This window comes from Dasypus novemcinctus, chromosome 8 (assembly GCF_030445035.2).
Source record: "Dasypus novemcinctus isolate mDasNov1 chromosome 8, mDasNov1.1.hap2, whole genome shotgun sequence".
Classification (NCBI taxonomy): Eukaryota; Metazoa; Chordata; class Mammalia; order Cingulata; family Dasypodidae; genus Dasypus; species Dasypus novemcinctus.
Genome location: NC_080680.1, coordinates 121,309,627 through 121,336,591, shown reverse-complemented (window position 1 = coordinate 121,336,591; position 26,965 = coordinate 121,309,627). Strand labels below are relative to the sequence as shown.

Genomic DNA, 26,965 nt, shown 5'->3' with positions numbered 1-26,965 from the left:
GGTAATTCTATGTATAATTTTTGAGGAACTGCCAAATTGTTTCCCACAGCAGCTGCACCATTTCACAAGGGTTTCAATTTCCTGCATCCTCGCCCCAACCCCCTTCTCATCAGGTATTTGGGAGCACTACGTTCAATAATACATGTGGAGCTCTTAGCATAGTTGATCGCAAATGCATAATAAATGGCAACTGCCACTAAGAGCTAACATTTATTAAGGGCTTAACTGTGTTGCCACTACTTCTAGCCAATTATTCATTGGGTTCTTACAATATACTAAGCTCAGTTGTAAGCACTTTACATATACAAACCCATTTAAACCTTATAATAACCCTAAAAGGTAGAAAAAAATGTCTTCATGTTACAGATTTTGAAACCAAGGCATGGAGAAGCTAGGTAACTTGCTCACTGTCACAGAGCTGGCCAGTGGCAGGTCTAAGATGCAAAACCAGATGATTTGGTTCCTGAGTCTACACTTGCTTTTACCCCTATGATCCCAACCCTACACCTGCCATACCTCCTTACTATGCTATACCGCCTACTACTATTTAGGTGTGATTGTCCTTCTCAGAGAGCTCTTTCTCTGGTACAACCCTTTATGGGCTAAAAACCTTGGAGAAATTTTGAATGGCTAAATGCAGCTGAAATTCTCCATTTGCTAAAAACCGAGGAAAAACCTTAATCCTGTATTCTGAGCAATGCTAAACAACTGAATGACAAGAAGACCTGCAGGAAAACCCCACAGATACCTCCCCAATCACTCCCAGGGGCTTTTTGGGTGCAAAGCCTTTCAAACTGACAGCACTACACTGCTGAAGCCTGTCCTCCAGGCAGAATCAGCCACCTGTCAGGAGTCCCCTAATATTGTTTGTTCAGATGGCTGGAACCCTCACGCCATTGGCTTTTGTCCACCACCTGCAGAATGGAGGATAATTGAGAGAAAGCAGATAACAATAATACTGCCTTCAACCGAAGTCCCCACCAGTAGAATCACTAGAATCCTGCACCCTCCAAGCCCCAGCCACTCGGCAGGGTGCATGCAACTCCTGGGTGCTTGTCATCTTGGTGACGCCAGTCTTTGATCTACCTTGTTTCAGGTGACAATGCTTTTCTACTTTCTCATGCTAGCAATGCAGTGGGGCTTTGGAATCAGATGGAGCCTAGTGACTCCAACTTCCTAGCTGTGTGGCCTTGGGTAGGTCCCTTCACCTCACTAAGCTTCAGTTTTTTCATCTATAAAATGGAAATCATATCTACCAACAAAAGGGTGGGAAGGGTAGGACAACAAATACGAAGTGCCTGGCAGAACCTGGGCTGCAGCAGCTTCTCAATTATAGTTGTTTTTATTATGGATCGATACAATTTTTCTCTCCCACCAATAATATTATCACCAAGTCTCCCCTATTAGACTGTAAGCTCTATCAGGAGCAGGGACTTGTTTTGTTCACTGCTGTTTCCCAGCATCTAGAACAATGCCTAGAACATAAGAGGTGCTCAAGAAATACTTGTTGAGTCAATGAATGATGTTCTAAACAAGTTGACTTTGACACTCTGGCCTGCATCCAGACCCCCTTACTCACATCCTTTTTGCTCACGACAGTCCCTCTTCCCTTCTTCCCGAGTCATCTGGTTAAATTTTATTTTTTCTTCTGACCTTAGCACAAGAGTCACTCCCTCAGGGAAACCTTCCCATTCATAGCGTTTGTCAAAATTGTTGCAATTTTTATTTCACTTGCTTGACTGATTAAGATTTGACTGTAAACTTCGTAAGGACAGGGGCCAGGCCTGTTTCTACTTACCACTGTATTTCCAGGGACGAGGAGTAGGGTTTCCCTGCAAGTTTGCTGAATGAATGAATGACATTATCCACTTTCCATTTTTTAAAAAGATCCCTCACTCTGGGAAGTGCAGTGCAGTTTCTCGAATTGGGCCAGAGGTTAATTCCAGTTTCCAGCCAGGGCTGTCCCCTAAATGATCCCTTTCTGTTGTTTCTGGACTGAGTTCAAGCACTGTGACTCACTCTGACCAGAGCCAATTGTCAGTCCCAAAGTGTCTCATTACTGTTCATCAGGATTTCATTATGCTGCCAGGTCCCCCTAGCAGGTAGTTCGTGGTCCAGAAAAGTCAGAATTTTGGCTGGGCTGGAGTGTGAGGCAGGATTTGCCCGTCAGTGCTACCTTCCTCTCGCTCCACTTCTACTCAGTGTTTACCACAGTGAATTGTAATTATTAATTTTCAGACGTCTCCTCCTCTAGGCAGTGAAGGCAGGATTATCTCTTGTTCCCAGAAGTACATGTAGCAAAGGCTCAGTAAGGGTTTCTTGAAGGGATGCGATATTTTCCATGAGCAAAGTTTTATTGAGGATCACCCTAACTCATAGAAAAGGGCACTATCTCCAGTATTTTTAAAAACTTGAGCCAATAAATCCCCTTTAAGTCAATTAGGGTTGGACTTTTTTTATTATTTGGAGTGGAAAATATTCTGAGGCACTGTAAAACGGGTTCAAGTACAGGCTCTCTGACACATTATTGTACTTGTTTACTCCTGCTCACTTACAAGGGAAGAATGGGCTTCTTGACCACTTGTCTCTGAGCTCAGCTATGGCACTTGCTTCAGCCAGAAGGATGTTAGCAGACATATACAAGCAGGGACGTGAGATGTGCTTGCACATTGGGTGTGCCTTCTTGTAGCACTGCCATGTCCCTTAGAAGAGCTTCCCCCTGGGTAGCTGCTGTTCTTCAGCCTGGGCTCCATAATGAATGATCTGGGATTGTACCAGAGTGCAGACAAGAGCCACGCCCATCTGGACCTGCAGCGGAAAGCAAAGCCCCCCAGTCCAGCCCAGCCAGCTCCTAGTCCAACTGCAGTCCCATGGGAAATGAGAAATGAGTGCTTATTATTACGTGTTGCTGAGATTTTGCGGTTGGTTGTTATGTAGCTATAGTGACTAATCAAGTTTAGGCTAGGTGTTTCCAAACTTGGGAGTGCCTATGAGTTAGCTAAAGAACTTGAAAATAAGAGATTCCTGAGCCTTACGCAGATTTTTGTATTCAGAATTTCTAGAGTGGTGTTCAGAAATCTACATTCTTTTTAAACTATTTGGGTGGTTTTTATGGAGTAAGTCCCCACACCCTATTGCTATTTGGCATTTTGGGATCACAATATTAAATCATGTGGTGGGGGTTGTATTAGATCACCCCTAAGATCCTTTTTCCTCTCTGAGGTTGTATGATCTTCTAAGTGAGAGAAATCCTAGTTCTGAAATAGAGTCCTTCTCAAGTTGAACACATTTGAGAGAGAGCTGTGTTGAATTTTTCTTATCTAATTTGGAAAAAGACACGGATATAAATTCACTTGTGATTTATGACCACAGCGTTTTTTGTTTTTTTTTTAAAATCGAGGTGAAATTAATAGAACATAAAATTAACCATTTTAAAATGTACAATTCAGAAGTATTTAATATATTCATAATGTTGGGCAACCACAATCTCTAGTTCCAAAATATTTTCATCACTCCAAAAGAAAACTATCTACCCACTAAGCAGTCAGTGCCCATTCCCCTCTAACTATAATTTGAAAAAAATTTTTACTGAGATAACATATATATAAAACATAACATTTGTATGACCAAGTTTTTGCTTTTTATTAAAGGTTTGTCTCCTCCTAGCATTTCTGCCTGAACCATGGTCAGCAATCAAGTGAAAATAAAGGCAGAAAACTGGGGCTAGAAGAGCCAAGACACAAGTTAGGAAAGACACAGGAAAGGTCAAGTTCAATAGTGAAGCTCCTGGAGAAGTTGTCTGAAAAGGAGCTTTCAGCAGCTTAGCAGTTAGGAACCTGGGATCACACCAGATTCAGGAAAGCTGGAGAGGAAGATCAACGTTAGCTGTAACAATTTCCATGCCACTGCTACTAGTCTTAGAGATTTGAGGTAAATTTTAATAAAATGTGAAAATATGAATTCATTCAGGTAAGAGGCATGATGAAATGATATCTTTTAAAAAGGAAGTTTTTCAAATTACAAAATAAAAATACTTATTGAAAAATTCAGACAATGTAGAAAAAATTTTCAAGAGCAAACACCTATAGCTCACAATCCCACTTTCAGAGATAATCACTGCTAATATATTGCTCTATATTCGTCTAGACCTTTTTCCTACACATATGTTTTAGGAAAATAGAATTTTCTTATACTCATTCATAACCTGCCACTTTTCTCTATACATCCATCTATCTGGTCATCTAATCTGTCAATATCTTTCTATGTCAGTGACTACTAACCTAATCGTCGCCATTGTTAAAGCTACACAATACTTCACTGTAAAGAAAGGTACAATAATTTAACTGGTCCCTGCTCGTGGACATTCACTATAATTTTACTATTATAAAATGCTGTGGTGTACATCCTTATATATATGCTAAATATATGTGCTATTTTTAAAGAAATAGTTGGACAAGAAATTGCCAAAGGGTAAACACATTTTAAAGGTTTTTGATATATATAGTTCAATTGCCCTCCCCAAATATATAAATTAATAGCGCTAGGTTTTGTCAATCCTTTTAAGCCTTGTTTATCAGAAGGAAAAAAAAAAAACTTTTTAAACTGCCTTTTATTACCGGTGGGGGTTAAATCCCTTTTTACATATTTATTGACTGTACTTTCTGGTGAATAAGACAAGTTAGCGGCCCATTTTTCTATTACGATGCCAATTTTTCCTCTTCAGTTATATTAATTCTTCATATTAAGACTCTCTTATTTATATAGGAAATAATTTCCCTAAAGTGGTTTTGCTTGTGGTGACTTTTCACATAGGCATTTTTAATTTTCTGAGTCAAATTTATAATTTGTTCAATTACATTTAAAAATCCCTCCTGAGGCGGGAGGAAGCATGAAAAAGGCAGTGGATTTTCAAACATTTCGGTCCACGATCTTACGGCCTGGCCCTCTGGGTCTCACCTCCCGAGGAGATGTGGTAGGAAGAGCACGGGACTGGGAGTCAGATCAAAGTTTTAGCTGAACCCTAATTTATTCGCGTCACCTCGGGCTGCCACTTTACCTCTGTGGGTCCTCATCTGTAGAATGGGGATGGGAGTGAAAAGTAGCCTGTAGGGCTGTAACAAAGAATGGGAGAGAACGCCCGTCAAGGGCTGTCCTGGCCTTGTATATCGTCAACCTTCTCAATTCTTAGCTCTTACTAGCGGGAGAAGGCAATACAGAATTTTTATGACGGCATTTTAAATTCAGTTGTTGTTTGGGGGTATATGGCAGTGGGGTAATAGGATCCTAGAAATCCCAGCCTTTACCCACATCTCTGCGCCGTTCACCCACGAGGCGTGGCTGGAGTTCCACTCCTGGTCCTGCCCATTCCGCGGCCTGTGACCTTGGATAAGTCACCTTTACCTCTCCGGGGCTCCGCTTCTTCACCTGGAGAACAGCCTGCCCTTCCCTCGCAGCCCGGCTGCTGCGCGCAGGCAACGCTTTCCAAGCGCTTCCAAAGGGCGGCAAAAATGTCGGTGGCGGCGACGCGTGAGGAGCAGCCCCCGCGCCGGGCAGCCGCGGCGGCCGGCCCGCGGGTGGCCGCGACCCCCGCCCTGCGCGGGAACAATAGCTCCCCCGGAGGCGGCGCCGGCGCGGGCGGGGGCGGGGCCGCCGGGGGTGTGCGCGGGGCGGGGTCGCGACCACCCCTCCCGCCCGCGGCTCCGTCACGCGCCCCTCACCGGGCGGGCCGGGGTCTTTGTGACGCGGTGGCGACGGCTGCGGACACAAAGGGAAGGCGAGGAGGCGAGCGCGGGGCCGGGCCTGCCCCCCGCCAGCCCCGCGACCCCCGCCCGCCTCGCGCGCGCGCGCCCGCTCCCTGCCAGCCTCGGTCTCCCTCACGCGGGCGCGCCCCCTCGCGCGCCCGCGCCCCTCGCCCGCGCGCGGACCCCCGACTCGGTCCCGAGCGCGGCGGGCCGGGGCCTGGCGGGCGCTGCGGGCGGCGCGGGGGATGCTGAGCTGCGGCTGGTAGGCGGCGCGGGGCTCCCGGCGCGCGGCTGGATGCCCCGGGCCTGCGCTCGCTCCCCGCGCTTCCCGCCGTCCAGGGGCGCCCGCCATGGGCGCCGCGGCCGCTGAGGCGCCGCTCCGGCTGCCCGCCGCGCCCCCTCTCGCCGTCTGCGGCTACACGTCGGTGCTTCTGCTCTTCGCCTTCTCTCTGCCCGGGAGCCGCGCGTCCAACCAGCCCCCGGGTGGCGGCGGCGGCGGCGGCGGCGGGGACTGTCCCGGCGGCAGAGGCAAGAGCATCAACTGCTCAGGTAGGACCGACCCGAGCCCGCCCTGGGCCCCGCACCCCGCGCCGCCGCCCGGCTAGGAAGGGCCCCGGCGTGGGGGTGCGGGAGGGCGAGCGGGGGCGCGGCGAGGGGGCCGGGGAGTGGCCGGGCGTGCGTCGCCGGGTGTCGGGCGTCCCAGGCGCGTGGGAAACCGAGGCGCCGGCACCCCGGCGAGGTCGTGGGTGTGTACGTGGGAGCGCGTGTTTGTGTTGTGGAGGATCCGGGCGGCCCCAGGCAGGGCGTGTGTGCGCGCGTGTGTGCGTGCGCGCTGTGGGTGGGTGAGGGGCTCGGCCGAGGCTGAGGACCGGGGGAGTGACCATGTGCTGGGGAGGGTCCTCCTTGGGGCCTGGGGGAGCGGATGTCGTGCAGGTAAAAGGAAAGGGGGGACCCGGAGGACGCGGACTGGCGGTGCGGGGCGACAGAATGTGTGCGTGCCCCTTGGGTTCAGAGGTGGGCACTGGGAGCTTGCGGTGACCCCGCGGCTGAGGATACGGGCCAGGAAGAGTCTCAGGGCCCAGGAAGTGACCCCCGGTTTGTGTGCGCTGTGCGTGGGTGAGGCCGCCCTGGAGGTGCATTAAGGGAGGGGTCCCTGCAGCCACCCCCGTGAGTGTCGGTTCTGGGGGAGAGGGCTTGGGTAGAGAAAGAGGGAATTCGGGTGTCAGGGAGTGCCCCCGTGTAGCAAGGTGTGACCCTGGGTTGTTAGTGGGGTGTGGAAGGAGGGATCCGGTGCGTGTTGGTGTGTTTTGCGGGAAGGCTGGAGATTGGCAGCGACTGGAGCTGAGGGAGTGACCTCTCCCCCCTCTTCCAGGCCGCCTGCGGCCCCCACGCCCCCAGCTCTTGGAAACAAAGAGCTTGCTCGGGCTTTTGGGGAGGCGGGTAATGGGGCAGTGAAGTTCCCTCTTTCTTTGGAAGGTGGTTCCCGAGAGGATCAGGCCTGGGGCACAGGAGAGGCGTGCTGGGCTCTCCTGAGGGTGGGTCTTTCTGGAGCTGGCCTGGCAGATGCTACACCCTTGCTAACTTGCCCCGCTGGTCTTCAGGAAACCGAGGGAGCGGGGGGAGGGGCGTGGGGGAGGGGGACGGCCGCCAGGCCACCGGGGAATCCGATGGCCGGGGGCTGCACCACCTCCGTACCTTTGGGCTCTCCAAGGGGCATTGTTTCTAAGGGAGTGAAGAGGGAACGAGACGGCCTCGGCACAGATGCTTATGTCACCCTAAAAGAAGAAAACCTTTGGCCTGCCGGTTGGGTTTGAAGGCCTCAAAATCCTTTAATAATTTGCATAATGGTATATTTTATGAGGGGGGAGGGGTTCTCAGCACAGAAAACAATGGGATGGCCATTAAAGCCTTTCCATCCGTGTAATAACTTTTGCTTTATTTTTCTAATATTAAATGGCATGTGGGATAATGTTTGAATAAGTAATCACACTTAAGAATAAAAGACATTTTAGTAGAGTGTCTTTCTGTAACAAATATTGGTTATCAAACTTGTGATCTTACCATGCCAAAATATTTTACTGGCTGATATGCCCATAGTTATTTATTCTTGCTAAGCTAATTTGTCCTTAGCAAGACATTGTGTGTGGCTTGATGGATTTATTTGTGTATGCTTTCTAACTCTTTAGTGCATTTTAAGAAATAGAGGGCTGGAAACCTACATGGTGTGGGGAAAGGCTCCTGGTCTAGGGGTTATGGTTTCTGCTAATAAACAGCTGTGTAATTTGGGGGCAAGTCCCTAATTTGTTTCCTTAGTTTCCTGTTCTATTAAAAAAAGGAACTTGAATTTAATAATACTGAGACTTCTCTGAAGGGATCAATGTATTTATCACCGATATAAATGTCAGTAAATTAGACTGATCAAATGAAATGTTTTCTAATTTTAAGACATTCTTGAATAACTGGGGGTAAACTAGAGTTTTGGCTAGGTGAAGTTTGTCAATTGTTATTAACTGTTTCTAAGCTGAAGACCTGGGAATGATTCCTATAAAAAGATTTTTTAAATCAGTGCATTAAATTACTGTAGTAATACAGTCTGGACATATCTATTAGTATAGCTTGAGAAAGTGAGTAGATGTTGCAGTAGCTTTTACGATCCAGGTAATTTGTCTCATAAACTGACGTTTTCTCTATCATGTATTAGAGTTTTAAAATCGCACATTTAAAATTCTGGCCTTGACTGCTTATTGGGTTTCATTTTTGGTATTGAGCCATTGTTTCAGCCTACTCTGACCTTTCTGGAGCCCGATTCTGTCAGACTCTGTGTGTTGGGGCACTCCTAACCTTGTGGCCTGGCAAATGTGAAGAGCCAGGTCTATATGGCTTTAGGAAATTAATACAGATTGTCTGGAACATGGAAAAGGATGGGACCCTGTGCTTTTTCCCTGGAGACTTGCTTCCAACTTGATGTTGACACATTAATCAACCATATGTTCACCCAGCCATGCATCTTCCTAGTTCAGTTTTAACAGATTTTTGAGCTTCTGCTGTTCTGCAGAATATCACCTATCCTGTTCACCAGCCTATGGTGAAAAGATTGTCAGATGGTCTTGTTACAATTAGTTACGTATATGTCTGTAGCAGCCTATCCTGTCAAAGAGCAAATGTTAAGTAGCCTGCCTTAATAAATAGAGCCCATGGCAGCCTTCTCTTTTTAGACTGTTCAAACACCTTTGTTTTTTTATTTTTAATTCTTATCCATTCTAGATCATTTCAAGAGATACATGGCACATTTACCCGTCGATGTTTTGTGGATTTACATTTTCCCTAAAATTGAGAATCTGTTCTTTCATTTCAGTCTTCTGGTACCTTGTCAAGATATCTTACATCACCAGCAGTACTTTTTAAGTCAGATCTAAAAGTTCTTTCTGTATCATGGGGTGTGATTTATTTGGATCAGAAAGCAAACTCTTTTGAGCTACTCCTTAGTCCATTACTATTGATTATCCGTGCCGCTGACCTTAGATGTGCTGTTCCCTTTCCAGTTTGAGGATCATGCTGCTTGACCAAGATTACCGAAGCAAAGAAGCAGCTTAATGAATCTGCTTTGTCCTTGCTGGCTCTTGACATTACCGTATCTTCCTTAAGCAGTGGGCCCCTTCTTTATCTCTTCTTATTCTGAGCAAGCAGTTTTTATTGCCTCCTTTGCCCCACTTATTCTGGGCTTTGCTTGCTTCTATTATTAAAAAAAGCAAAAAAAAAATTGATTTTATCTTTTTGTTTTATCATTTGTACTTATTCTTTCAAAATCTAACTTTTCAGCAAGTTCCCTGTTCAGCCAAAAAGAAAAACATTTGGAAATACATGAAGAAAGATGACTTTTGAGCCCAAAAGACCAAGTGACCTTAGACATCATACTGTTTTTTAATTCCTTCTCCCCACAGATGACTCCCTTGCCTGTTTGCTCATTGTTTTTTGCTCGTTGTGTCTGTGTTTGTTTTTTCTGTAGGAGGCACTGAGAATCGAACCCAAGACCTCACGTTGGAGTGGGTGCTCAACTGCTTGAGCTATATCCACTATCCCAGGCATGATTATTTGTGTCACTTATAAAAGGTAGATGCTGAAGGTCCTTTCCAGTTCTAGAGTGTGGTTCTAGGGTGTTTGAGAAGAAGGAACAAGAACGATTCAAGAATGTGAATAATTTCTATCTTTGGGTTTTTGTTAAAGAAGTAGAAAAACATTGGAAGACCAGTAAGGGGTATTTGATACTAGAATAAGGAGGAGAATTTGAACTAGGTTTTAAAAGTGCCATGGAAGTTGAAAGCGGGTCCTCTAGATGATGATGTGGTGGGAAGGATGGTATAAATGGATGATTAAATTTCAGATGAAGAGAAGTGCTGCGTAAGTGATGATTTAGGACTCTGGGGGAATAAAAAGTGAGTTTTCCTAATTAGTTACTGGATCTTGCTCAACACCCTTTGCTCTAGATCCCTGGTGTGTAAAATGTGGATATTTCTTCATTTAATTAACCTTAATTGAAAACCTGCTGTTATCTAATTTACAGAAATCATGGGAAATATATGTGAAGTCATCCTTGCCTTCAAGAGCCTGATAGTTTAATAGAGGAGGTTAGCTTCTTATATAAAGTATGTACAGTGGATGTTTCTGTTTAACACATGTTGGCTTGATTTTTTCCCCTGTCAACAAATATTCATTGAACAATGACAGCACTGGAACTTTAGAAAAATGTATACAGTTAAGTGTTTTTTTTGTATATTCACAAAATTGTACAACCATCACCCCTATCTAATTCCAGAACATTTTCATCATACCCATTAGCAGTCATTCCCCATTCTCCCCTCCCTCATTTCCTGCAATTGCTGATCTACTTCTTTCTCTGTGGATTTGCCTATCTGAGCATTTCGTAGAAATGGAATTCTACAATATGTGGCTTCTTTCACTTAGCATACTGTTTTCAGGGTTCATGCATGTTGTAACATGTATTAGACCGTCATTCATTTTTATGGTCAAGTGTTTCCATCATTAATGAATATATCTTATTTATTTATTTTTTAAGGAGTTTTCTTTCTTTCTCCCCCCCCCCCGTTCTCTGTGTGCATTTGCTCCGTCATCTTCTTTGTCCGCTTCTGTTGTTGTCAGCAGCACGGGAATCTGTGTTTTCTTTTTGTTGCGTCATCTTGTTGTGTCAGCTCTCCATGTGTGTGGCACCATTCCTGGGCAGGCTGCACGTTCTTTCGCGCTGGGCGCACTCCTTGCGCGTGGGGCTCCCCTACGTGGGGGACACCCCTGCGTGGCAGGGCACTCCTTGTGTGCATCGGCACTGTGCATGGGCCAGCTCCACATGGGTCACGGAGGCCCGGGGTTTGAACTGCGGACCACCCATGTGGTAGACGGACGCCCTAACCACTGGGCCAAGTCCACTTCCCTATACCTTATTTTGTTTTTCCATTTGTCAGTTGATGGACATTTGGGTTGTTTCACTTTATGGCTATTATGACTAATGCTCCTTTCATGTATAAGTTTTTGCATGGCCTATCTTTTTATTTTGATTGGATATGTATATATATATATATATCTCAAGGAATAAAATTTCGGGGTAACCTTTTGAGGAGCAGCCAAACTTTTCTGCAGCAGCTGCATCATTTGACATTCCCACTGGCAATGTCTGAGGTTATTGATTTCTCCATGTCCTTGTCAATACTTGTGATTGTCTCTGTTCTTGATTACGCCATCCCAGTGAGTGTGAGATGGTATTATTGTGGTTTCGATTTGCATTTCCCAAATAGCTAGTGATGTTGAACATCTTTTCATGTACTTATTGGCCATTTGTACATCTTTGGAGAAATGCCTGTTCAAGTCCTTTGCCCATTTTAGAAATTGGGTTGTCTTTTGTTGAGTTGTAAGAATTCTTTATATATTATAGATATTAAACCCTTATCAGATATATGGCTAGCAATTATTTTCTTCCATTTTTTACTTTCTTAATAATGTCCTTAGATGTGCAAAAATTTTTAATTTTGATGAAGTACATTCTTTTTTTTCTTTTTGTTGCCCATGCTTTTGGTGTCATATCTAAGAAATAATTACCAAATCTAAGGTTATTACTATTGTAATTATAATTTAATAAATAATATGCCATTCAATGGAATATAGTTGCAAAAAGCGTTGCTTTGATGAAATGCTTCAGAAAGACTTGAATGCTCAGGAAAGACTTGAGAAAGATGAGAGGTGGAAAGAATGGTCTTTGAATGAATTAAGTTGTGGTTAAGACATCTGAAACAGGTTGGGAAAAACCCTGTAAATCTCCAGAAAGAGTCAAGTATTTTTAAGGTCTTGTTCTACCTTAAAGGAAATGAAAATGGGACATTGTAGATGATGGATTGGAGGTGTGGTGTATCTGAGAAAGTGGAGAACTGACCCATAGTCAAGTAAGAAAGGTTTTCACACTACATTGGGAAATGAATATACATTTGAATCTTTCAAGTTAAAAGGGGTACCAGTTTTTAAACCATATCCTGTTTTCTCTGACTTTTTTTTCCAGGAGGTACCAGGGATTGAACCTAGGACCTCCTATTTGGGACTCAGGCACTCAACCACTAAGCTACAGCCACTCCCCTCTCTGACTTTTTTTATTAAATGACCAATTATCAGTCTTGAATATGCCTGAAAAGAGGGTTTCCACTGTACAGGGTGCTCTAAGGAAGGTACAGCTACAGTGTTGAGGAAAGGAATAATTCTGATTTGGAGAAACGGCTTATGGTTTCACTGAGTAAGGCATGCAGTGCGCGAGGCCTTTGAGTGGATGTTTTGCTTAGAAACTCCTTGTCCCAGTTCTTGGTCCTTGCAGCTCCTTCATATTGTTGTAACCTCACCTTTAATGTGAGCCTTTAAAACGGCAGCCTTTGCCACCTTCCATCCCCTCCACCCTGTCTCCATCCTCGCTAACCTTCCTCCTTTTTTTCCCCTTGCTCCAAAGCGCCCTTTGCCACGTGGCCTGCGATGCAGTTCACTTAGCTCCCTCCTCTCAGGGAAGCTCCATGGAGGCAGGGATTTCTGTCTCTTGTTCACTGCTTTATTAACAGCACCTGACGTCATACCTGTAGAATGAATGAATGAATGCGTGAGCAGAGAAACAGAGGAGAGTTGTGAAGGATATTCCAGGCTTAAGGAAAGGCCAGGAGGTAGGAAAGGACGTGGGGATGAAGGGAGGAGACAAGCTGGTGTGTGGCCACATTCGGGGAAGGGAAGGCTGACCTGGGCATTCGGCCTTTGTTCCTGGGCAAAGGGAAGCTTTTAAAGGGTTGACGTGACTTCTCAGTTTTAGAAAGCAAAGTCTGGGATGGGTGAAGAGGGATGAGAGAAGGGGAGAGGCTGGTGAACGACAGCCACAGTGAAAATGTGTGATCTGCACAGTGTTGAGTGAAACAAATTGTATGGGTTGTTAACCTTGAAAAATTTGGAGATTTCACCTAAAAATCGATTTCTGCTTTTCCTCTTAAACCTGGAGGATGTGGGAACCCTGGGCTCTTCCACGTGGAAATAATCAGCTGGAGCTCTCTGGGGGGGCACGAACCCTTTCTCTAGTAGTCCCCACCCACTGACCTCTTTCATTGCTCTTCTGTTTTAGCCTCTGGCTCTCCTGCTGTTAGGAGGTGGGTTGAATTGTGATGCTCTTCGTTTGGGATGGAGAACCTGTGGGGAGGAGAGTCACATTGCGGACAGTTACCAAGTTGGATGCAGACGACTCTTTCTGGAGTGACCAGCCTTTCCTGTCCCACTCCCCTCCTTGCCTGTGCTCTGTGCAGTCTACCTCCTACCACTTCGTATTTGAAACCTACCCTGATTATGCTGTTTTCCTTCAAATCCTTTCTAATGATGCTTTTACCAAATCTAATTTTCTTTTTATTTTAATTCTCTGTTTTAGTACTTCCTTTTCCAACTTTCCTTTTTTTTTTCTTTCTAAATTCTTTACGTAGAAACAGATCACCATGATACTATTCCTCTGAGCATTGTTTTAAAATGCATAGATTTTGATATGATACAGATAGGTGTTTTTTTTTGGTGTGGTTTTGCATTAGGTCTGAGAATGTGTTATATAGAATTTCTAGGTTTTTGTAATAACTAGGTGTGTCTTTGCATCCCCCTTTGAGAATAAATTTTGTGAATGATTGTTGTATTCCAGAAAAGTGTAGTTCCTTGCAAGATTATGTAAAGTCAGTTTGATTGAAGAGATTTTTTGAAATAATATCAAACGTATAAAAAAGTTGGAAAAATAGTATACCCAGATTTGCCAGTTATGTTAAGATTTAACCACATTTGCTTTATATTCTTTCTTTTCCAGATCTATGCAATTTTTTTCCCTGAACCTGATTCTGCCAAGTTGACACTAACCATGGCAAATGTTGAATTTATACTTTATATCAGTTCTGTTCTTTGTTAATTTGTTTTGTTGTATTCTGTTTAATGAAATAATGCAGCCTCCAATTACAGTGAAACATGTTTATTCTTTTGACTTTTTAAAAATATTTTTGTTATTCTATTTGGGACGTATATGCTTGAGTATTATTTCCTTTAATTAATCATTTGTTTTACTTTTGTTTGGTATAGATTTAAGGTGTCTGAAGTCATAATGGTACCCAATTTTTTTTCTTCCTGGGTTTGCGTTTGTCTTTTAGTTGTGTTTTGTTTTTTTGAGTTACTGGGGCCCAGGATTGAACCTGGGACCTCCTGTGAGGGAAGCCGGCTCTCAACTGCTTGAGCCACATCGGCTCCTGGCATCCTTTTGTTTTTTAAGTGTTGGGATTTGTTTCCCAGTACAGACATATCGTTATGCTTTTGTAGACATTCAAGTCATTTACATTAAATTAAGTAATATGATACTGGTATTACCTTTATCTTTTTAAAAGATGTATCATTCAAGTATATTTTAGTATATTTACAGGGTTGTGTGCAGTCATCACCACATCAGTTTTTGAACATTTTTGTCCCCAAAAGAAACTTCATACTCATTAATAGCCCCTCCTCTTGTCTACCCTCCCTACCCCCAGCCCAAGGCATCCACTAATTCTCTATCTCTATAGATTTACCTATTTGGGCATTTCATATCAAATGGAATCATGCAACATATGACTTTTTATAACTACCTTCTTTTATATAGCATAATATTTTCCAGGTTGGTGCATGTTGTATGTAGCATGTATCAGACCTTCATTTTTGTAGCCCAATAATATTCCAGAATGTGGAATATGGATATACTACTTGTATTTATCTGTTCATCAGCTAATGTATATTTGAGATATTTCCACTTTTTGGCTATTGTGAATAATGCTGCTATGGACACATAGACGTTTTTGTGGGGATATGTGTTTTCATTTTGCATAGGTATATATCTAGAAGTGGAATTGTTGGGTCGGGGCTAACTCTTAATTGTGAGGAACTGCCAAACTGTTTCCCACAGAGGCTGCTCCAGTTTCCGTTCCCACCAGCGATGTGTGAGGGCTCCGTTTTCTCTGCATCCTTGCCAACACTTGTTACTGTCTTTTTATTATAGCCAACCATCTTCTAAGTTTATAATTATTACCCTTCATTTTCTCTACTTTTGTGGTTTCTTTAATGGAATTTAAAATTTTAATTTCTTTTAAACTTGATTGGACATTACTTTAACTCATTTACCCCTTCCTCACTTTTTTCCCCCCTAACATTGCTGGAAATGTTTTAATTGAACTATTTTTTATTATTCCTGTGATTAGTTTCATGATTAGCTTCTCTCTTAGGAGAAATGAGGTATTTAGCAGGTTGGCATACTTCTCTTTTCATGTACTTTGAAAGTCTATGTTTAAATTTCAAAATTCAGTGTGTGCTTTTAATTTATTCGGTGATTTAATTTATCTTTAATCCTTTGTACTTTTAAAACCATTTATTTTTCAAAAGTGTCATGTATTTTTCATGGCTCAGTTGTCTTGTCATCTTTTGAAAAGTCACTTCAGGTTTTAAAGTTAACATACTCTTTGCCTTCAAAAACTTTGACAGGTATTATGTTTTCAACCACAACTTCATTTCTCTCATTTTTTGTTCAACTATTCTGAGTCTTTTTACATTAAAAAAAAAATACAGAACAGGCACATCTTTTTTTCCCCCTTGTGAAAAAGCCCTATTGCTCAGTGAAGAAAAGTTGAGGAATATGGAAAAATATAAAGAAACCTTTGATGACTGACTTTCTCTTACATGATCATGTAATGTTCATGCTGAGATTTCATTTTATATTAAAAAAAACCCTTTTCCTCATTAGATTTGCTTTGGCATTTCCTGTTTATATTGTTCATAGGTCAGATCTCCTTTTGGGAATTTTAAGTTCGGTTTATTTTGCTTTGTCAGCTATTCATTTAATATTGTTTTGCAAGTGAATCTAAACTGCTGATATATTGCTTTTGTCAGTTCTGTTTATAGCCTAATTGATATATTTAGATTCTCTATTAGTCACAAGATAGCTCAGTCTTTGTTTAGTGTCATGTTCATTTTTCATAGTCCTTTTCATTTTTAAAAATAGTTAAATTTTTTTTTAAGTTTAAAAAATTTTTAGGTGGTACAAGTGTGTTTACCTTTACTTTTCCTTCTTCCATGTCCAGGCCATAAATGCTTCCTACTTCCCATTTAATTCAAACTTGTTTTTAAAATTTTCACTTATTTTTGTAAATTTTTCATTATTCTAGAACAAATGTGTTGGGATTTGAGGCTGTGGCTGTGTCTTACTAAATTTTGGTTCTGGTGGTTTCAGCCAGAGGAGATGTATCCTTATCGTTTTCATTGCTCTTTGTAGTGCTCTCATTTAATCCATGGAGTCTTGAGAGGGAATATTAGGCCCATTTGCACTCAGGGAACTGAGATTTCTCAGAGAGATTTAGTACTTGGTCAAGATCACACAGTTACTTAATCAAATAACCGGAACGCCGAGTGTGGAGTTCTTCAATGCATTGTGTGAAGTTGTTTTAAAATTGTTGAGTACAGTAGTTAATATCAAGTTCTTCTGTGCCAGTTTGCAGGTTGTGTGGCAGACTTTTATCTTTGCAGTGACTTCCCTGGGTTCTGGATATTTCATCTACACATGCAGTGTTGTGGATGCCACGGTACAGTGGTTAGAAATAGTACCAGAGGGCATTCTTGTTTTTAGATCTATTTATTGATATTTAAAATTTTGGTGCAAGAAGAGTATTGAATGTACTTACAGACTCTTAAAATACACATGTAAACATGTCCAAGTTGCAAACTATAAATGGGATTATAACTATATGTCCAGATTTATCACCTGTTTTTTTTCCCACTTCACATGGGTATTGATCTTCTTTCCATACCGATACATGTGTTTCTACCACAAAGTGCCATGACTGCATAGTTTTCTATCAATATTTTTTTTAGTTTTTTCTTAACAGACAGATGTTTAGATTTTTTCCTAATTTGCTGTCATATAAAAGGCTGACATTAATAATGTTGTACATACATTTTGTATATTTTTCCCCTATCCCTATCATAATTTTCTAGAAATAGAATTGCTGCATTAAAGGAGAAAGACCTTTAAAATGAAGAATTTAATTAAAATTTCAATACCTGTTGCCACATTGTGCCAGTTTCTACTCTCACAGTTGGTTTGAGGGCTCATTTTCCCATATTTCCAGCGCTGATGCTAATAATAATAGCAGTAATAATAGTAATAAAGGTAAAGCTAATACTTCCTGTGTGTCATTCACTGTTCTAAATGCTTTTCGTTTCTTTAATCCTCCATCAACATTATGGGATATGTACTGTTATTATCCCCATTTTACAAATGACACTAGAGGCACAGGTGGCAAATGTCTAGGGTCACGTAATTGCTCAGTGGCAGAGCCAGGATATGGATGCATGCGGCCTAGTTCGAGTCTGCCTCTGAAACACCTAATCATCATGCCTGTTCATCCTTTTTTTCCAGTTTTCCAAAATTTAAGTAGCATGATTGTTTTACCTAATTAAAAAGATATTTTTGTTAATTTTTAAATTGAGATATAATTGATAGAATTTAACAGTCACTATTTTAAAGTGTACAGTTCCCTGGTGGTTTTAGTATATTCACTCTGTTGTGCAGCCATCACCACCAAGTTCCAGAACATTTCTGTCACCCCAAAAAGAAACTCCATACCTGTCAGTCCCAGTACCCACCTCCCCTCGGTTCCCTGTCAATCTCTAATCTACTTTCTGCTTCTATGGATTTGCCTATTCTGAGCATTTCATAGAAATGGAATCCTACAATATGCGGCCTCCTTTCACTTAATGTTTCCAGGCTTCTTCCTTGCACATGTAACTTTTATTTGATTAAAAAAATAATACGCTTTCATTGTAAAAACTCAAACAGTTCAGAAAAACACTGAAGAAAGGAGAAAGTTCAGACTCCACCAGGAATCACTGTGCTTCATACTGTGGTATGATAATTGTGGTAGTGCCTTCCATGTTTTTTTAATAGGCATTAAAAAACAGATTGCATTATATACATTTTTTAATACCTGTCTTTTAAAAAATGTGGACATCAGTCTTTTATGTTAATCACGGCAGTTTTCTGCAAGCAAATTCAGGTTATGGATCCATGAGAGGGAAAACTGGGTTGCCAGGCTGGTGTCGATCCCAGAGTGAGGGAGAGTCACCATTGAAGTTCTTTGATGAGGACTGGTTAATGCCCGATGACCCTGGACCCCTCTAGTGCTTGACTTGGGGTCTAAGGTCTTTTCTTGGGATCCTGTTGCAGCTTGTTCTCCCCATCACCTTGCCCGAGTGTCCCGACCCTGAGCCATTTAGACTTGCCTTAGGCAACAGAGACTGATGGCAGGCCAGGCAGTGGAGGGCCGACACCATCTGACACCATGGCGGGGTTACTTTACAAAGGGGAGTTGGGCGGGGCTGTGCAGAATGGGATGGAGGGATGGAGGGCTGTCGGAGCCAGATAATTGGGTGTCATGTGAAATTTCTTTCAATAACTGTAGCTTAGAAAAGTTTTAGTCAGCTCTGCTGTTAGTGCTTTTTAATGTTACTGGAAACAAATTTTGGTTTTGTATCACAAAATACTGGGGACTATTTGTTTTCCCCCCTCATGTATTTATAGTACTAATGTAATATGGTTAATTAATAAACAAGTTGAAGAGAATTTAATTTCTAATTCTGTGGATTTGCTGGGACTGGAGTCAACATTTACTCAATCTGTTGCTTGGGTTTGTCTAAAGTGTATTTCCATCCATTTGTCTTTAGCGGTGTCCCTCTGATTGGAGAAGAAAAGAAAGAGTCTTTGTTGTATACCTTCTTGTTCTAGGTACTGTGTTGTTTTGAATATATTATTTCATCTATTCATTACAGTATCTATGTAAAGGTTATTATTTGAAAAGGTGTAGAATCAGCTTGTGAACTTGGTCCTGACTGATGCAAAAATAATGCTTTTTCCATTATGTAGTGAAAGTCTTGGGTTGTGTTTGAAATCAATGTTGTTTTTTTTCCCCCCTTAAATATAACTAATATAGAAATGTGAAAAGGGGAAAAAAATCACCTGTTGTTCAACTGGTGTAACACAGTTGCTCTTACTATTTTTGTTTTTCTTGGCTGGAATTTTCCTGTATTTTTTAGAATCTTTTATTTTTCTTTATTAAGGGCAGGCTTCTATGGAATATGGAAGTGTTCATCTTGTCATAGTGTGGAGACCCATACATTATCAGGAAAATATTGAACTCTTAGAATCCTAGAGAGTCATGCTCTGTTCTCAAATAGAGGGAGAAGAGTCTCTCAAGAACATAAGCAGTGCCTAATAAAAGATGACAGGCCAACATGTCAAGCCCCTAATATTATTGCAAATAACTATGAGTCGTCTTCTTCAAGAAGAGAAACTTAGTGGTTACCATAGGTCCCAAGGTGAGAGGGAGGGAAGAATAGAATAGATGAAACATAGGACATTTTTTGGGGCATTGGAATTGTTCTGCATGATCTTGCAATAATGGATACAGGCCATTTAAATTTCATAAAAATTTATAGAAGTGTACAGTCCAAAATGTAAATCATAATGTAAACTATTCACCATGATTAGTAGCAATGCTTCAATATTTTTTTACATCAGTTGTAACAAATGTGCCATCCCCATGTAAATGTTATTAATAGGGGGGAGGGAAAAAGGGGGAGTGGTGTTGGTATATGGGAATTCCCTATATTCTCTATGTGACTTTTCTGTAACCTGAAGTTACTTTGAAGATAAAATGAAAAGAAGAAGAATAAAAAAAGACACTGGGGGAATATACAGAAAAAAATGTCACTATATATACAAGATGACAGATCTTACAGTGATGAAAGACATAATGTCTATAAAAATTTTATTTAAATAATCTTTTTTTGTATGTGTTCTTTTTAAAAATATCATTAGTTAATTTTCTTATTATTTTTGTTTTGTTGTTTTCTTGGCTTCATGTTTGGAGAGGTTTTGGATCACAGAAGAGTCACAACTGCTGCAGGGGAGGATCTTTGGTGCAGAATATCGGTGTTGGGATCTATGGGAGGGGTTCATCTGGGGCATATTTCTAAGGCATATGAGTGTGTTCAAGTGTTCATGGGGCATTGTCATGGTAGGTGGAGATCCACACAATAATAGAAAGTATCAAATTCCCATCTTGGGGAAGTTCTGCTACATTCTCTAATGGGACAGCAAAAATCTCCCGAGTACAGGGGTGGTACCTAGTGAAGGAGAACAGATCATTGCGATGGGCCCTTGATATTGATGATTGTACATATGAACCTTTTCGTTTGAAATTGAAACTTAGCCTAGTTTTATATGTTGTCTAAGAGTTAACTCCTGAGGGCCTCCTTCTTGCTCCAATGTGGTCTCTCTCTAAGCCAAACTCAGCATATAAATGCACTATCTTCACCCCCCATCCACCCCCACCCCCAGCATGGGACATGATTTCTGGGGATGAGCACCAAGGGATTATTACCAAGTGCCAGCAAGCAGTGCACCTGGAAAAAGATCTTGACCACAAGGGGGAAATGGTCAATACAAATGAGTTTTTATGGCTAGGAGATATCACAGTGAGCTGGGAGATCATCCCAGAGGTTAGCTTATGCACATCTCAGTAGGATCCCATTAACTGCCATGAGAAACAGTTCCTCAAATAGTGGCGCTCCTGAGGGCTCTAGAGACATCCAGACACTGTAGGCAGGGCAGACAGCTCAGGAGTTTGGTGCCATGCCAGTGGGCCTTACCTTGGAATTTGTTTCCCAGTGGGACACAGTTGGACTCATTAGTGGTTTCCCTACACATGGCTTTTCTGCCCCTTCTATTTGAACCTATAGTTAGTACTATATTTGATAGGAGTATGTTCAGGAGACTTAAATCTTTGGTCTGTCCATGTGCCAGTTGGACCTGGAATCTCAGCAGAGTTGCAACACCTATATGTGCTTTTTAAATATTATCATAATGTATGTGTGTAGTTTTGTTTCTGCTTTTTCACTTGACAATTCTAAGCATATTTCTACATTGCTGCATAATATCCATAACCTCTTTAAATAGCTGAGTAATATTCCATGACTGTACCCAGATGATCTTAAATATTTCCTGGGGTGGGGTATTTCAAATATGTAAAATTTTAAAATATTCCACTGTTTCCAGTGTAGGGATTGTGGAACCGTCTCCTAGGCAGTTCAGGGTCAGGAACAAGCCAGGCTTGTTTTGGGAGTGAAACCATCCAGCTGGCGTCTTGTCAGATGGAATTGGCATGCTTTCCTGAGAAAGGGCAGGCTTCCTCAAGTACTTGTAACATGTAGACAATGAATATAAACCTACTGAAATTTTGGTCTTAAGGGCAAGGTAAAAGCTTTGAACAGGCCCTGTGGGCAGTCAGTAGGAGATGAACTAAAAGAGGTGAATAGTAGAGGTGGACTAAAGATTTCTATATGTTAATAGGGCTTTAGAGAACATTCATTTTTAGCACTTTTTCCAGCCAGACTCTGAAGACTGGAAATAACTCTGGCAAAAGCAGATGGCCTGGCTTTATGAGGTTTGGGAAAACCAGTTTGAAGAAGTTTGACATGGTGGGAGTGGATGAAATGGCTCAGAGAGAAACAGGTGGAGTGACACGATGGGACGGTTGAGGCAGAGCATCTCTCTGTACAGGAGGAACCCTTTCCTCTTGGTATCGTGCAATTCTGGTGGTTGGTTGATTAACTGGTGATGTTGTGAGTTACAAAATGTTTCATAATAAATATATGCAGGATTTTATTTTGACTTAAGAAACATAAATATGTATTTATTAACCAACATTTTGAAAGAATGCCAAGATTTTTCCTACAGAAGAGCTGGCATTTCATCTTTGTTGAAAAATATAACACAGAGGGTTGACTTAAGCAATAGGAATTAATTTTTTCAGAGGCTAGAAGGAAAAAAATCAAGGTCAGTGATTCTCCCAGAGTCCGTGGTGTCCTAGTGCTGGCTCGCCATAGTCCTCGGGGCTCCCATAATCTTGGGGTTCTTGACCTGCTTCTCTGCCTTCTCCATATGGCGATCTGCTTCCGTTCTCTGGCACGTCTGACTTCTGGCTTCTGTTGACTGACTGCTCTGAATTTCCTTTTTGTGAGCATGGATTAAGGTCCACCCTGATTCACCTTGGCCTCATCTAAATAGGATTTTGAACATCCTAGTCACAAATGAGTCTATACCTTAACTGATAATAGCATCTTCAGGGGTCCCATTTGTACATGGATTCACACTCATAGTAATGCGGAGTAAGACTTGAATGGGTCTTTTGTGAAGACATGGTTTAATCCCCATCCATGGGTGTGTTTTAGAGAGAGTACACTGGTTAATTGTGGAGAGTTGATAAAGTTGGGGGTAATTTTGAAGAGGTGCTGTAGACTAGGCAGTAGGAGAAGGAAGAGTAAGTAAAAGAGAGAAGTGAACAGAGAGTTGGGGGATAGAGGAGGAGGCTCCTGTAGAAGGTTGAAGTAAAGAATGGGAAGACTGAAACAAAAGCTATTGGAGGGAAGCAGATGTGACTCAGGAGACTGAGCTCCTGCCTACCACTCGGGACACCCCTGGTTCAGTTCCTGGTGCCTCCTAGAGAAGACAGTGAGCTGGCTTGACAGGCAGCCATGGCAGGCTGACATAACAGGATGACGCAAGAAGAAAAAACAATGAGAGACACAGCAAAGCAGGGATTGGAGGTGACTCAAGTGATTAGACACCTCCCTCCCACATTGGAGGTCCCAGGTTTAGTTCCCAGTGCCTCCTAAAGACACAGAAAGTTCAAACAGTGAGGGAGTGGGTCAAATAAATCTTTTTAAAAAACCAAAACATTATTTATTTCTCCCTCCTCCCTCCATTGTCTGCTCTCTGTGTCCATTTGCTATGTGTTCTTCCATGTCTGCTTGTATTCTCATCAGGCGGCTCTAGGAACTGATTCTGGGACCTTCTGGAGTGGGAGAGAGGCAGTCATTTTCTTGTGCCACCTCAGCTCCCTGGTCTGCTGCATCTCTTTTTGTTGCATCATCTTGCTGTGTCAGCTCTCTGTGTGCGCCAGCATTCCTGTGAGAGGCACTGCTCTGTGCGGCGGTGCTCCATGTAGGCCAGCTCGCCTTTACCTGGAGGCCCTGGGTATTGAACTCTGGACCTCCTGTAGGGTTAGATGGGAGCCTAATTGCTTGAACCACATCTGCTTCCCAATAAATCAATCTTAAAAAAAAAAAAAAAGCTATTGGACCTTCAGATTAGGAGGTCGTGTTGACCCTGAAAAAACTTTTGGTAGGAGGGAGGAGGCCAGGTTTGTTGGAGATTAAGGCTTTGTGAACCAGGACTAGACATCAACCTGGAGGTGAAATAGTAGGTTCCTCTGTTGAAATGGTACCTAAAAATGGTAATGCACAGAGGTTTTGGAGATCTCTGCCTATTTGACTCAATTGGGAGCAGAATTTTGACAATGCCTGGAGACATTTTTTGTTGTCACATCTGGGGGATGAGAGTGCTATTGGCTTCTAGAGGGTAGAGGCCAGGGAAGCTGCCACACAATCTGCAACACACAATGTCAGTAGGAGTCCAGAAATGCTGAATTCTGTTGTAATATTTTGCAAAGTTTTCTACTCACTTTTGGCTCTGCATAAGTGTTTACTAGCTCATTAGAGCTAATTAAACAGAACTACCTTCTGTTTATTTGAAGGGTGGTAGAAAAGTCCTCTCATCTTGAGGACTGCTGGGTCTCATTTTGACCCGTAGCCTGAACCTTGGGGGTTTGGGCAGCTCAGATTCATAGTATCAGGGCTCCTTCCCCCACCATGGACTAAAGTGTTAATGAAAATCGGTACAAGTTTTACATTTAGAAAATTGGAGGGAGGGCATATTTGCAACAGGAGTAAAATATTTTTGCTTTGAGCCGCTCTTCCACGGGTTTTGTGTAAGATACTTCTATTTGAAGCATTGATATTTGAGGACTTAGAATGGCTCGTCTGTTTTGCTGAATTTCCATTTTGGGCTCAGGAAGGCAGATGTGTAGTCATCATCCTCATTGACAGCTAGTAGAGTGCTCTCTTGATGGCTGGCACTGTACCTACTACTTGAAAAGAAGGATGATTCAGAAGATGATCCACAGATAGATTCTTGATTCCTTCTGTACTGAGTTTGAGCTGGACAGTGGTTCTCAAATTTGTTAGGCGTCAGAGCACCAGGTGCTCTTGATAAATTAATTTTATCATGTGAACTGTGATGTGGCACAGAATTAAGACAATTATTTAAAATATTTAATTAAATTTACATGCAACCATAATATTGGGATTATGTTTAACGGCATGTATTAGAGACCTCCATGGCTTAAATGAGAAAGGCTTTCTCTCTCTTTTCCTCTGTCTCTGTCTCTGTCTCTTTCTCTCCCTCACTTCAGTAAGTCAGGAAGGAGGAAATCAGAGTACAGGTGGTCATTCCACAAGTATTCTTTCTGCTCTTTTGCTCCCGTCTCTGCTCTGCCATCCTTAGCTTGTAGCTTTCTTCATGCAGATAAGATGCCTGCGACATCCTTAGGCAAGAGGTTTGCTCTCCAGAAAGGTTAAAAAAAAGAATGAAGGAGGAAGGGACAGTGCCTGTAAAAGAACTGTGGCACTGAGCAAGCAGGCTAGGAAGTACAGCTTTTAACTGGGTACTTTGTTTCTCTGAGCAAAATTGGGATTCTCTTACTAATAAGTAAGAAGAGGGGAGTAGACCCAAGGCACTGCTGTCTGCCACAATAACAATTTATAATTACATTCACGAGCTTGTGACATTCATGACCTTGTGTTCTCATAAAATACAGTCAATTTAAGCTTGATTATCTGTGGAATTTTCCCATTAATATTCTTTACTTGTTGAGCAGTAGTTTCATTGGTAGCACACAAGGAAGTAATCTCATACTGAAGGTTTAAGAAAAATTAATGAAAGACCCCTGAAAATTGAGAAGATTCTTTCCATTGACTTAGTTTTCCTTGTTCATGAAAAAATTCTTATTTGACTTAATGAAGACACACCCTAGGCTAGAATATCAGTTTCTCTAAGGAACATAGTTTGGAAACCACTGATATTAATACTATTTGTGCGAACTATTAAATTATTTGTGTCTCTACTTATATTATTTTTCTAGATAAAAATTCTCTCTTTTTTTTTTTTTTTTTTAAAGAACGTACCAGGGATTGAGCTTGGGACCTTGTACGTGGGAAGCAGATGCTCAAATTGAGCCCCATCTGCTCTTCTCTATCTTTTATTATTACATATTATGAACAATTAGAACATTATTTTTTAGAAGGTACGGGGGATTGAACCCCCTGGACCTTGTACATGGGAAGCAGGTGCTCAACCATTGGGCTGAGGTACATCTGCTCCCCACAATATTATTTTTAAATGTCATTTTCAAATGCTCTGTAATGACCTTAGTAAGTCTTGCCTTCTCTGACACTGTGCCCTATATTTCAGATCCATTTTTATCCCCCACTTGAAACTCCTAGAATAATTATAGCCTGTACAACACAATTTATCCCGTAATTATAGACTATATTGAATTCATTACTAATTGTTCCATATGTTAGCAAGATTTATAAGCTCCTGTTATGTATTTTTCTGTATATTCCAAATTCTTAGCATTGTATTTAGATACATAGTAGATCCTTAATAATTGCTTCCTGATGAACTAATCACATTTAACTCAGATACCCACGAAAAATAGCATGGATTTGATAGCAAGCTAGGCGTAAAACAAAACATGACTAATCAGTGAAATCAGAATTTCATGACTTAATACCCTCATCTATTAATGTAAGACCCCTAGCGCTCTCATGATACCTTCCCCACTCAGGTTTATTCTGGGAGTCCCCTAAGGGTGTTTCAGGTGAGCTCACTGATGTATTTAGGCCACTAGCACCTGGCATCTGCCTTTTCTTCCAGCCACGCTTGCTGCCCTTGTACTTGCATGTTGGTCCCTCTCCCCACATTTCAGAGGTCCTGTCTTCTTGGCCTCACATTGTCTTACCACCTGATGTGCTGGAGCTGTGGTGGTGCAAAGAGGCATGACCCCTTTCTCTCCCCCTCTCGTATGTATTGTCACGTCGGCGCATCACGGCAGGGTTCTTTGTATCTTGTCTTGTTGCTTCAGAGGTTTTAGTGAAAGCCATCCTTTCAGTGTCTTGCTGTAGCCCTTCTCTCACTGTCTGATGAGCTCTTGGGTCTGGGTTGGGGGAACAGGACAAATGAAAGACCCACCATGCTTGGGATCATCCCTCTTGGCCAAGGTTGTGTTGAACAGATCAATCTTTACTGCCTCACTTTAACCCCAAATGTCCCTTAGTGCTCCTCATTCACACAGATGCCCTAATAGCTCTAGGCCACCAGACATGACCTAGACATGACCCAGGCACGAATCCTAGTGGCAGGGATGTTTTCAGTTCTAGCTTAGACTCCCACTGTAACTGTAAAATATAGCAGGTAAAACAACTCAAAGGAATCTCAAGCCACAGTAACAAGTGGTACCTCAGAGCATGATCTTGACCCACAGGCAAAATAAGCCTCTCCCCCTCCTTTTTATGTCTGATTGTATTCTACCTTGTAATGGAAAGAAGTGTGGACAGTAATGCTACAGAGAAAAGAGAAATGCACTAAATTTTAATTTTGAAATTGTGCAGTTCTCATTTCTATGGTCATTGAACTTGTTTAAATC

At 42.0% G+C, this 26,965-nt stretch overlaps 1 protein-coding gene across 3 annotated transcripts in view; it reads left to right on the top strand.

Moving 5' to 3' along the window:
- The first annotated feature begins 5,770 nt into the window (after window positions 1-5,770).
- Window positions 5,771-26,965, top strand: part of TMEFF1 (transmembrane protein with EGF like and two follistatin like domains 1) — a 104,303-nt gene continuing 83,108 nt past the window's right edge. For 2 of the 3 annotated variants that reach the window (XM_058302600.2, XM_058302599.2), the window contains exon 1: window positions 5,954-6,290. In XM_058302600.2, coding sequence (XP_058158583.1) covers window positions 6,092-6,290 — 199 coding nt within the window. In that variant the 5' untranslated portion in view covers window positions 5,954-6,091. Of the gene's footprint in view, window positions 5,788-5,953; window positions 6,291-26,965 lie in introns of those variants that run through there. The other variant, XM_071217103.1, reaches the window with a different exon arrangement.